General features: G+C 43.5%; 1 protein-coding gene across 1 annotated transcript in view; it reads right to left on the minus strand.

The window, feature by feature from the left end:
- The window catches only part of LOC119735202 (protein sel-1 homolog 3-like), a 39,770-nt gene continuing 26,348 nt past the window's right edge, over positions 1–13,422 (minus strand). Inside the window, exons 15-25 of the mRNA XM_038208906.1 lie at positions 12,875–12,900; positions 12,704–12,766; positions 11,840–12,013; positions 10,569–10,693; positions 10,217–10,300; positions 9,222–9,312; positions 6,999–7,086; positions 3,855–3,961; positions 2,664–2,797; positions 1,114–1,215; positions 1–306 (exon numbers count right to left, since the gene is read on the minus strand). Of these exons, the coding sequence (XP_038064834.1) occupies positions 1,122–1,215; positions 2,664–2,797; positions 3,855–3,961; positions 6,999–7,086; positions 9,222–9,312; positions 10,217–10,300; positions 10,569–10,693; positions 11,840–12,013; positions 12,704–12,766; positions 12,875–12,900 (986 nt within the window). The 3' untranslated portion in view covers positions 1–306; positions 1,114–1,121. The remainder of the gene's footprint in view (positions 307–1,113; positions 1,216–2,663; positions 2,798–3,854; positions 3,962–6,998; positions 7,087–9,221; positions 9,313–10,216; positions 10,301–10,568; positions 10,694–11,839; positions 12,014–12,703; positions 12,767–12,874; positions 12,901–13,422) is intronic.

A 13,422-nucleotide genomic window follows, 5' to 3' on the forward strand; every position in this document is an offset into this window, starting at 1 on the left:
CCCCCCCCCCCGTTAAGCTGCTCAGACAAAGCCTGCGCACCCATACCCCAATTTGTAATGCACAATGTCCCGAAATGCACTGCACTATAAACCTCCTCTGCGCACTTCTCGTCTATCTGTCAAAGTGTCTGTGATGTCGCCTGTGGTTTGGCATGTGACCTTCTCTTGACCTCATTCCTCTGACCTTTGACCTGATGCTGATGCCGGAGGGGGCGTGTCGCTGTGTCGTCCTACCCGCCTGATATGATGGAGACATGTCATGATGCAGTACAGTGTCAGAATACCCACAACCAAAGCACTAGACACCTGACGATGAAATACAGGGAAAAGAAAAGACAAGAAATTAGACAAGTTATGCAAACTGCTTGACTCGATCCAACCAAAATACATCGATCTGAAACATTTGTAATACTTTAGCCAAGGACTCATTTTTCTTCCAATTTAGAGAAAACTTTGCAAACAATTGTTGACTGCAAAAGTAAGTGTTACTTCCTGGGAATAGTATGCATGCACAAAAAGTACATGGCACCCTGTGATCACTTCTGAGAGTCTCTGTACGCACCGCGTGTGCATCCTGGTTAGCATGAGTATTGTGACAAGTACGCAGGACTTTACATTATTATTACCCCTGATCATTGGGCCAATGAAACATTCCAAATACCATCTCAGCTCCCTGGGGAGTATACAGCTCGATGCAGCCTGTTAGGCGCAAGGACGCTTATTCAATCACAATAACCATCTCTGCCCTCACAGGTACCCATTTACTCCTGTGACAAAGTGCCTTGCCCAAGGGCACACGCACCATGACCCCAGGCTGGACTCGAAACCACAACCTGCAGCTTTACCCACAGACCATGAATCCATTGCACTTAACCACGAGGCCACAGCACACCACAACCTTCAATGGTATAAAGCGCAATACATGTACATGAATAAGCAGCACATTCTTGTTTGAATGTCTGTCCCGGTGGTCTCATTGTTACATTATTACAACACATTGAAATTATGCTGCACTAGCATCCTGAACAAGAGATTAGAATAATTGGTTTATATTAAGAACCAATAGATTTATGGAACATATATCATAAAGAATGCCTGTGATATTTTCTTTACCTGGACTGCTAATGTGTGTTTTCCCATAGATTCAAGAGTTGTACTCGAAGCAAAGCCAGGCCACACGGCAGGTAGGAATCTTTGTTACCTCCGTCTCGACACCTGCACACAGAAACACAACAAGGGAATGTCGAATTCAAGATTGAAGTTTACTTTACCAGGGATGTAGTCGAGTCCATCCCAAGTCCATTCAAAAGTAAATCACAAGTCCAGTCACAAGTAACAGTCGGTGAATAATAACAAAGGAATGCCTTTGTCAAAGCTCATTTGCATAGCTTGTGATTTTAATAGAGACTGGAGGACTTGTGATAGACTTCCAGGACTTGTGATGGACTCGACTACATCCCAGTACTTATACCAAGTGCAGAGATGCCACAGGGAAAGCTTGAAAAAAAAACAAGTCAGGTGTGTTTACAAACACAAATGCCCCGCAACGGTGACAGTTCCCATGACATAACACCACTCTTTTAACATCAACTTACATGTACCTTGGTCACATGGAACATTCATTGACAGCATTAGTGTCTTCTGTAGGTTTTATATGAATTAATCCCTAATCCCTATAATCTCAGAATAAATACATGATTTCTATTGTTTTAGCCACTGTGAACTTGACCCTCGACCTTTTGGCCCCAAATTCAATAGGCTTCTTAGGATTACCAAGAACAATCCACAAACCAAATTTGAAGTTCATATGTTAATTATTTCTCAAGTTATCGCGCTGACAAGATTTCTATTGTTTTAGCCACTGTGAACTTGACCTTTGGCCTTTTGGCCCCAAATGCAAAAGGCTTCTTAGGATTACCAAGAACAATCCACAAACCAAATTGAAGTTCATATGTTAAGTATTTCTCAAGTTATCGCGCTGACAAGATTTCTATTGTTTTAGCCACTGTGAACTTGACCTTTGGCCTTTTGGCCCCAAATGCAAAAGGCTTCTTAGGATTACCAAGAACAATCCACAAACCAAATTTGAAGTTCATATGTTAAGTATTTCTCAAGTTATCGCGCTGACAAGATTTGTCCGGACACACACACACACACCCACCCACCCACCCACACCCACGGAAGGACAAGGCGGAAACAGTATGCCCCTTCGGCTTCGCCGCGGGGCATAAAAAAATGGAACTGGGTCTGCTTGGAAGAAACGGAACAGCTTGAAAAAATAGGGAACGTTTTTGCATGTGAAAAAGCCACTCTGAGTCTGACACAAAATCCCCGTTGTCATCTTTATCTTGTAGCCAAGCCCAGTTCCGTTTATTTTTTAATTTTGCTTCTATGGCCTTTAAGCTGTCGGTTCGTTTGATCACTTTGACTTTTTTCCATATTCCTAATATTTGTTTTTAAACATTTTGTTAAATGGGTACCGGCATTATTCAATGCTGGGACGGTAACAGACTTGCTGTGGAGGAGGTGTGGCGATCCCCCCACAGCAGCGTATGAGTCTGGCCCAATCGCTAACGAAAGAGAGATGGGCACTCCGTTCCTGTGAACACAGGTTCGTCCCCCTCCTCCTTTAAAGGTGCAGGACAGTGCCATGTCTACTTTACCTCCTGTATAGTGTCATAATAAGCTGTGTCTTATCATCTGTGTTGTAGACATCACTAGGAACGCGAAGACTCTTCCAGACGGTAGTGTCAATCTCTGTGCCTTCCTCCACAAGATAGGCAAGATTGAACTGAGCCTACAAGACACAAAAAAAGGAAACATTCATGTTCAAGAAAACAGACTCAATGGAACAGTGCAAGATGGACAAGTGAGCCAGTGTATGTGACACACCACATTTCCTGTGGCCGTGTTGTGGGGAATTTTGTCTCATTGTGGCAGTTAGGAATGAGTTGTGGGGACTATCTGCTGCTCCTACAATGCAGTGTTGTAGTCGAGTCACCAACGTTGAGTCCGAGTTCGAGTCTCGAGTCACTTGTTCTTAGTTGTTCACCACAATTTTAAAAAAAAATTCCAATCATCCATTCTGTCTTTTAAGTAAATCCCAGTGTATATAGTTTACCTTGTGTGTGTACATGTTGTTTAGACCCAAAACGTGTTTCCTTAATTCCTTTTAATACTGGACACTTTTTGGCATGACATTGGGCCCTGGTCGTGCAGGCTCTAGGTGTGCGTGCGCGGGCCACCTGGATACGATTTGCCGCAGCGCCTTGTTTTGTAAAAAAGAATGCTACGTTCCCGTCGCACAAATACAAACATTATTTGTTTTTCTTTTGATGACTCGAGTCACGAGTCGTCTCTTGACTCGAGTCACGAGTCATCAAGCTCGAGTCCGAGTCATCATGGTCAAGTCCGAGTCCGAGTCATTTTCCAATGTTACTCGAGTCGAGTCCGAGTGACTCGAGTCCAAGTCCTGGACTCGAGTCCTACAACACTGCTACAATGTCTTTGGATTTTATAACTAAATATCATGCATGCATCAGGTGTGTTGTACCCTCAACTAAGGAACAAGTATTGGTCACACACTGGTTCGTTTTCGTGATGAATTTGTATTTGCATGTGCACACACCCAATGCGTCTTTGAGTGGGAATGCACAAGAGAAAGACGGTAATTGCAATGCAATGCTCCAGACCACAAGGCCACTAACATGATTTATGTTGCTACCGTAGGACCACACACAAGTTGTATAATAGGTTTTGTGGTTACCAAAACGGTAAGTCCAACCTGAGGTCAACCTCCTCATTCTCGAGCATCACTGATTCCTTGAATCAGACGTTGAAGTCTTTCAACTGACCTGTGGTTCATGTCTCTTGGCAGCCATTGCATAGTACCGCACAGCGCTGCTCTTGTCTTCATCTCCATGGTGTCCATAATAGTAGAAATCACCCATCTTCAGCTGGGCTGTAAGACAAAAAAAAAACTAATGTCATAATCAGACCCTTGACACATACAGTGGTATGTGGTATGATGTTGAAACGTTACTGAGAGTGGAGGGGCAGAGTTCATATGCCTCTGTAGTGAGGCATCTTAAAATGGGCGGGGAAAAAAAGTATGTTGGGGGGTAGGGGTTACAAATGCATCTCTGGCCTCCCAACTTGCGCTACCTATGGATCCCTGTTGTTGACAAGCCATCTTGTTAGTCCCCAAGAATATTGGGGAGAAAAATGTAGTATACTAGGAATAACTACTGAACAGCTATGATTGAATACAGTAAACTCCGGCTAAGTCGGCACTCTCGGGACCCGAGAATTGGTGACGACTTACGCGAATGCCGACATCTGCTGTAAGTCGTCAATTTGCCGACTTACATGAATGGCCTTTTGCACACATGATTCATTGCACTAATTGGTTTCGATTTACCCTCGTTTATCTCCTCAATGCTTGAGTTGAATCCAGCAATTAATCCTTGAATTGTATCATCACGTTTGGAGTATTGGTAGTGGAGACCACAATGCATATGTACATGCACAGTAACGAATTAAATGCGTGCGTGGTTCGGTATATACCACGCACGCATTGACTGCAGCAGTAGTCATTCAATAAGATGATCCCCAAAATGGACAGAGCGCATGCGTACAGCCTAGAGGGGGTACTGGTATTGATATGCTCACAATGCATATGCGATTTATGCAGTAGGACACCCTTTTTCGACACCGATACATGCAGCGATCACAGGCTGTGCCAAACCACCTTTCACTCAACACTTTTTTGAAACCGCAGTACAGGAAGTCGATATCAATGCGTGATATGTTGAATGCAAAGGATTTTGTAATGCTTTTTATGGAAAAGGGGACCGACAGTAACACGACGACTTGAGCGAAATGGCGACTTATAAAAGCCGACTTAGAAATAAACAAGTCAGGTGTGTTTACAAACACAAATGCCCCGCAACCGTGACTGTTCCCATGACATAACACCACTCTTTTAACATCAACTTACATGTACCTTGGTCACATGGAACATTCATTGACAGCATTAGTGTCTTCTCTAGGTTTTATATGAATTAATCCCTAATCCCTATAATCTCAGAATAAATACAAGATTTCTATTGTTTTAGCCACTGTGAACTTGACCCTTGACCTTTTGGCCCCAAATTCAATAGGCTTCTTAGGATTACCAAGAACAATCCACAAACCAAATTTGAAGTTCATATGTTAAGTATTTCTCAAGTTATCGCGCTGACAAGATTTCTATTGTTTTAGCCACTGTGAACTTGACACTTGACCTTTTGACCCCAAATGCAATAGGCTTCTTAGGATTGCCAAGAACAATCCACAAACCAAATTTGAAGTTCACATGTAAAGTATTTCTCAAGTTATTGCGCTGACAAGATTTCTATTGTTTTAGCCACTGTGAACTTGACCTTTGGCCTTTTGGCCCCAAACGCAAAAGGCTTCTTAGGATTGCCAAAAACAATCCACAAACCAAATTTGAAGTTCACATGTAAAGTATTTCTCAAGTTATCGCGCTGACAAGATTTCTATTGTTTTAGCCACTGTGAACTTGACCTTTGGCCTTTTGGCCCCAAATGCGAAAGGCTTCTTAGGATTACCAAGAACAATCCACAAACCAAATTTGAAGTTCATATGTTAAGTATTTCTCAAGTTATCGCGCTGACAAGATTTGTCCGGACACACACACCCACACACCCACCCACCCACCCACACACCCACACACCCACCCACCCACCCACCCACCCACCCACGGAAGGACAAGGCGGAAACAGTATGCCCCTTCGGCTTCGCCGCGGGGCATAAAAATTTAATGGAAATGCAATACGGACAATTGGGACTTCAGTCAGACGGCCGACTTGAGCGATTTGACGAGTTGTATGATGTCGGTTTAGCCGGAGTTTACTGTACTTTGAATGGGCAGAAATAATAATAATTTGGGAGATGATCATCCTGACTCGTAGCTGAAAAGCTGAATTGCAAAGGTCGCGGTTCAAACTGGTCGAGCAGAAGGCATGTAAAAGCACCTTAGGCAGCCGCCATACAACCCATGTCTGACCACAGAGCACAGCAAAGTCGAAAGTGTTGATTTTTTTACACAGGGAGGAAAACCGGATGGAGAGCCCGGAGAAAAACCCTCGTGGCACAGGAGAGAATCAACGAACGACTCTCACATGTGGTCCGAGCCGGGAATCAAACCCGGGCCACATTTGTGAGAGGCGATCGCTTTACGTACTAGCGAACCTAGCCACCCTATAAATCATAGAGTGTTTGGACACACTGCTCATCATGATGGGTCGTGTTGTCCCCTTCAATTTGATACCACAGTCGAACTTGTGATGCATGTAGTCCAAAAGATCTAGTGCTGCAGCCGAACCGCCGAACCGAACTAAAAATAGCCGAACTTGGCCTTCCGAACCGAACCCGCAATGAACCGAACCCAAAAGTCGGTTCGGAAAAGTTCGGCAAGTATTTGTTGATAGCGCTAGGCATGCTAAAGCTTGCAATGAAAGGGCAAAATTAGCGCGCACGGACGATTGAATTTACCGGGTTGAAAAGTCTCCGCATTCATCTTCATTATTTGCGATGTTGTAGCCAGGCATACAATAGGATATCGGGGCCGATACGCTTTGAAAAAAATCATACGCACCTGCAATTCTCTCAATGGAGAGAGCAAGTGTGCTCTTGCTTTGGCCGCGCAGCGCGGCCTGGATATCCTGTTGCAGCACTAAAAAGATGTCATACATTTTCCATTTTGCAGCAATGTCCACTTATGTATGGAAATGCCCTAGACTATTCCGATATCGCTGTACACTCAGAAGGCCCCCTTCAATGGAAAAAACCATTGTGCATGCTATTGTACAAAGCAACTTCCCATGGTGGATTATCTGAACAATAGCTAGCACAATGCTTTCGCCATTGAAGGGGGCCGTCATGAGTGCACAGTGATAGCATGCCAATAACAGTCCCTGAACAGAAAGACTCACAGATAACGTGTGGTTGCGCAGCATGGCTGGACAGGTTGTAGTACTTCCAGACACAGTCAGTCCTGACGTAGGCTGAGACTTGACCATCCTGCCAACATAATGACATGGGAATGTAAACGGCATATGATCACTCGCATAAATTTGGGGTCCAAAGTGTGACATTTTTCCTGTCCCTGTTACCTGGGTACTTTGTAATTTGCCATTCAAGTATCATTAAGAATGACTTCAAATGATTGTTTATTTGTTGGGTAGGTAGTTTGCTATTCATAATCACTCTTGGAGGATGACTGCATTAAGTAGTGCATCAGAATTATACAATCATAGATGTCAGATGTAACAGGGACGGGGAAAAAAGTGGACCCCAAATTTATAGAATGACCCGGCAATTCCCAAAAGTGTGACATTTGAGAAGACCTTTGAGTGTTGTTGATAAAAGTACGATCTTGGTCTCTCAATTTTTGCTGTAAACATTGCAAGCTTCGAACAAATATCCTCACCTGCAAAGGATATAACTGGTTTTGTATTTTACAAAAATATAGTGGATATTGTATTAAAAAGTGTTACTTACATGTACGTAACGAAGGACAGACATTTTAGATATAGTCACAAAGTAAGCATCAAATTTCATGATCCCCTAATGTTGACTTATTTTTACATAAGTCAACATTAGGGGATCATGAAATTACATGAAATTAGGGGATCATAAAAGAAGATGTACCCTGGAGGAATGCTTATCAGTCAAAACCTAGAAAACTCAGAGTCAGTGTGTTGAATTATTTGATATTTTATAATCAGGATTTATACGTACGAACAGACTGGCCATTTGTCACAAAATGTCTGTCCCTGTTCGTATGTAACCCTAGTCAAATCATAAATTTGAAGCCAGTGTGAAAACTGTTATATTTTTGCTTGATAACAATGTAAAATGGCTTAATAATGTCACTGGAAGTGCCTATTAGAAATTTAATTTGTCCTAAGCACCCTTTTCCTTGCAGTGTGTCTGTCCATGTTACGTACGTATCACACAGAAAAGATGCCTGTTATTTTCTCCCCCAAAAAAGATAACATCTTTTGTCTTGTCTTGTCCTAGTCACTTTCAACTTAGCAAGGTATAGGAAAAAAACAGAAGAAAATACTAACTCATCTTTTACCCTCTTTATGCAACATCCATAAACTTGTCTAATTGGCCCGTAAGTGTGGAATTGCCCATTTATCAAAAAAGTAACCTCCCCAATTATCATCAAAAAGCTTCCTTGGATTAAACATCGTACTGGTACTAAACACCCCGCAAAATCACGTTTTGTGATAAAAAATTGTGCATGTTTTATTCATTGTCTTCTTGAAAAGTGTAGTCATTTTTATCCACTGAACTGAAACTTCAACAGGTTAGGTTTCGAAACATTCTTCTTTGGATTTTAACTGGTTAATATTGGAAAGGAACAAAATGCATGAAAAGCAAATGATCCTATAATGCCTTTAAGGGTATTAGACTTAAGCAAACAAGGTCAGATGTAAAGTCAGAACACAGCATGTGATTTGTTGCTGAAGTGACCTCACTTTTTCAAATATGTAAATGTCTGCGCTATTTTCAAGTTTTCACTGAACTTTTGGGGGCTGCTTTTTTAGCAAAAGTTATTTCCCTTTGAATGAGACATAAAATGATTAAAATTCAACAAACTGTTAGTCACGAAATAATTACATTACAAATAAAAAACTATTTGCAGCCAATAATTCCATACGCACTGGTTTAACTGGTTCCCAACCTATTATCGGTATCGATTATGTATGGAGGGAACCAGCCCACTCACACAGTGGATTCATTTGTTCGTACAACAGCAACCCAAATAGAAGCGTTATACAGGGTGGATAAAAAAAGCGAAACCGAGATATTATTGCTAGTTGAAACAGAAGTAGGGCTCATGTGAATCAAAGGGAGATATCCTCTGTTAGGGTTGAATCTCCTCTTTAAAATGACAGCCTGATCATGTCATTACATTCACGGTTGACTGAGCAGTGACCAATTTTATAAAAGGGTCGAGTGGTAAGACATCTGCACTAGAAAGCAGGAGGTCGTTGGTTCGAGTCCCACCGGAGTGATTTTTTTCCAACTTTCACTTGGGAGGTAACACACTGAGTATACAGTGTTTAAACGTCAATGAAGGGCAAAACCTAATTTGATTTATATCACCCCGACGCAAAATTCCATCTTATAAAAGTACTTACATGGTCCTCCTCACAGAGATGTGCTAGGTTGAACTGAGCAACCTCTAGGCCCGTCTCAGCAACCATCATGTAGTACACAATACTCTCACCCCTAGAGGGAACAATGAAGATAATGGGGTTCACACTCATAGTGGACCTTCTACCACGATGTGAATAAGTATCAGCTGAGCTGATTTCATGATCATCTCCTCAATACATTTAGGTTAAAGGGGTGCTGCGTCCTGAAATCCCCGAACATTTCATGTTTTGGATTGTTTACTTATCCTATTTCAAACATCGGCTTGAAAGGAAACCAACCTAATGTCTTACCACTTCCGAGAAAAGACGAACAAATCCCAATTGTTTACATCGGACACGACGGAGTACATTGTATGATACCTGTTTTCTGTCATTTTTATACAGGTGTACGATACACGTTGTGCGTCTAGTATTTACACACGTACACAGCACCGTGCTCACGAACAGCGGTAACCAATCACCAATGCACAAAATGTGATTTCTTACACGTCCACAAAACTGAGTTATTCATTGTTACCATGATCCTTCTAGATATGTGTCCAGGCCTTTGCGTAATGCCGTCCCTATCTCTGGTTGCCCCACCCACCATATGGCCCACCCTCTACCCTAAGAACTGAATTATTCATTCGTACCACGATCCTTCTAGATACGCATCCAGGCCTTTGCGTAATGCCATCCCTATCTCTGGTTGCCCCACCCACCATAAGCCCCACCCTCTACCCTAAGAACTGAATTATTCATTCTTACCATGACCCTTCTAGATACGCGTCCAGGCCTTTGCGTAATGCCGTCCCTATCTCTGGTTGCCCCACCCACCATAAGCCCCACCCTCTACCCTAAGAACTGAATTATTCATTCTTACCATGACCCTTCTAGATACGCATCCAGGCCTTTGCGTAATGCCATCCCTATCTCTGGTTGCCCCACCCACCATAAGGCCCACCCTCTACCCTAAGAACTGAATTATTCATTCGTACCACGATCCTTCTAGATACGCGTCCAGGCCTTTGCGTAATGCCATCCCTATCTCCGGATTCTGCTCACATACCAAGCGAGACCAGCTGCAATAAAAAAAAAAGACCAAAGTAAAATTTACTTCATTTTCTTGGAGAAGAAAGTGGCAGTTGAAAACAAACAAATGCAAAGAAGAAAAGAGAAAAAATTGTGTTTAGTGGTTAAGACTGAGTGATTTTATTCTTTTTGTGTGTTTGAGGGCTTGGTATTCTGATATGTGTGAAAATACTCCGGATGCAGGAATGAAGTTTATCAAACAGAATTTAGAATTTTTCCTTTTTTCTTTTGATCAACAATCTAGGTTGTTGGACTCACAAGACTGCTTTATAGCTACTGCGTTCCACACCAGTAGATCCTTGGCTGTAGATCTCAGCTACAACTCCTGCAGAGTCTATGTGTCCACGGTCTGCAGCTTTCTGGAAATACAGCAGGGCCTTGGCCTAAAACAAGAGAAAAAGAAGGAACGTTAAAAGATACATGCAAATCAATGGCCTTTTGGCCATATACATATATCCTAGGTTATGTACGGCATCCTTGTGCCCATTCTGGTAGATTTTCCCTGCCCCGCCCCTCTCACTTTGTCTACAGGTTTGCCTGGGTATTGACTAGACTTTAATCCCAGGTTATGCATGGCGTCCCTGTGCCCCATTCTGGTAGATCCCCCCCCCCACCCTCACCCCCACCAAACACCCACTCAGACTCCCCTTCACCCAGACCATCCCACTCACACCTCTCACCTCATCTGCAGGTTTGCCTGGGTACTGACCAGACTTGTACATATATCCCAGGTTATGCATGGCGTCCCTGTGCCCCATTCTGGCAGATCCTCCTCCCCCCACCACCCACCCACACCCATACCCTCTCTCACCTCATATGCAGGTTTGCCTGGGTACTGACCAGACTTGTACATCCCAGGTTATGCATTGCGTCCCTGTGCCCCATTCTGGCAGATCCATCCCCCCACCACCCATGCACCTACACCCACCCACACCCCCTCTCGCCTCATCTGCAGGTTTGCCTGGGTACTGACCAGACTTGTACACATATCCCAGGTTATGCATGGCATCCCTGTGCCCTATTCTGGCAGATATCACCCACCCACCCCCACCCTACCCCATCCCACCCACACCCATGCCCCCTCTCACCTCATCTGCAGGTTTGCCCGGGTACTGACCAGACTTGTACATATATCCCAGGTTATGCATGGCGTCCCTGTGCCCCATTCTGGCAGATATCCCCCACCCACCCCCACCCTACCCCATCCCACCCACACCCATGCCCCCTCTCACCTTATCTGCAGGTTTGCCTGGGTACTGACCAGACTTGTACATATAACCCAGGTTATGCATGGCGTCCCTCTGCCCCATAATGGTAGATCCCCCCCCCCCTCCCTGACCCCCTACCCATCTCCACCCACACCCATGCCCCTCTCACCTCGTCTGCAGGTTTGCCTGGGTACTGCCCAGACTTGTACATATAACCCAGGTTGTGCATGGCGTCCCTGTGCCCCATTCTGGTAGATATCTGCCACCCACCCCCAACCCCCTACCCTACTCCATCCCACCCACACCCATGCCCCCTCTCACCTCATCTGCAGGTTTGCCTGGGTACTGCCCAGACTTGTACATATAACCCAGGTTGTGCATGGCGTCCCTGTGCCCCATTCTGGCTGCGATGTCAAAGTACTTAGCGGCTGCTTTCATGTCTCGCTGGAAATTGATGGCGTACCAACCGAGTGCCGTGTAGGCCGGCGCATGCCCCTGAATAAACACATTAAGGATGAGAATGTAAGAGTTGTGTACAGACTCATCCAGCGACTGTGTGTATTTATTAAAGTGGCACTATTCTCCTTCCTTGTCAGATGCTTTCTTGCATTTGATTTTTTTTCGTTTCTGTTGTTTTCTATGGTTTCTTTTTTTGACACAGGTATCACCAAAACCACTCAAGGCATGGCTTACAAAGAAAAGAAAAAAAGAAGACACATTGACAGAAAATGTCTGTTCACATACAACTTGAATCGTAAAAGATTGTAGGTACTGGTAGAAGGGAAACAAGATTTGGACACGGAGTTCAGGAGAAAGAAAAACTTTTAAAATATCTCGCACGACTAGCCATTTTGGAACTTTATCAGTGAATAGACTGGTACTGATGGTAGAATGCTTGAAAGCTCAGTCAAGAGGAACTAGGCCGTGGGAACACATCTCGTGGGAACACATCCAATGGTAAACTCTACATCAAAAAGACTTCCAGAACCCACAGATCTTCGGACATAGAGAGGTTCCAAGAGTGAGAGTCAGTCAGTCAGTCAGTCGCTCAGTCAGTGAGGTACATGTACAAAAAAGGACATTTAGCAGACCAGTAAAAATGGCCTGAGAATTTGACTTTAACAATAAAAAGAGTTCCTGGCAATTTTTAGAAGCCAATGACAACCCAATTCCTTTGCCACTTACCAATTCTGCAGACTTGTTCAGGTGTTCCAGAGCCTTCTCTACATTTTTCTCTGTCCCTTGTCCCTTTAAAGAAACAAATTGATAAATTGTGAATTTCATGTGTATAATTTCTCTCCCAATCGACAAGATGTATGTTTGATAAAATAAATTAATCAATAAATACCCCATCACCAAGGGGATGGGAAGAATTCTTGGATCTGAAAAAAAAAAGTAAATGAAAATTATGGATATGCAAATGACCAATCACCAAATACCCCAGTTTGCAAGACTTCACACCTGATAGAGTTGTAATCAAGTCCGTCACAAGTCCATTAAGTCTCAAGTCCAGTCACGAGCTATTCCAATGACAGGTGAAAAGGCACTAAGTTGATGGTTTCCATCACTTGCTACTTGCGACATAACCTGTGATTGACTTGTGAATGACAATGGCTTAGCACTGTCCTAGACACAACGTTACATGTATTTTCTGTGATCTACTTCATGTCATATTTTTCCCCTCTAAATGGAATAAGCACTTCCATGGTTGAATGTTGAATTTGCACACTTTCTTTCAATAGACCGATCCTCTCTAGGCCTGACCCACTGCACGCACATTGGCTACAACACTTGCACCAATACTGCCATGCTGCTCGTTCCAGCCGCGTACATCGTACCCACGTGCACATATGTGATGCAATCAAGCTAAATGAGTCGTTTGTCAGCCCTTATCAAATGTTGTT

The sequence above is a fragment of the Patiria miniata genome, unplaced genomic scaffold (assembly GCF_015706575.1).
Source record: "Patiria miniata isolate m_02_andy unplaced genomic scaffold, ASM1570657v1 HiC_scaffold_29, whole genome shotgun sequence".
Lineage (NCBI taxonomy): Eukaryota > Metazoa > Echinodermata > Asteroidea > Valvatida > Asterinidae > Patiria > Patiria miniata.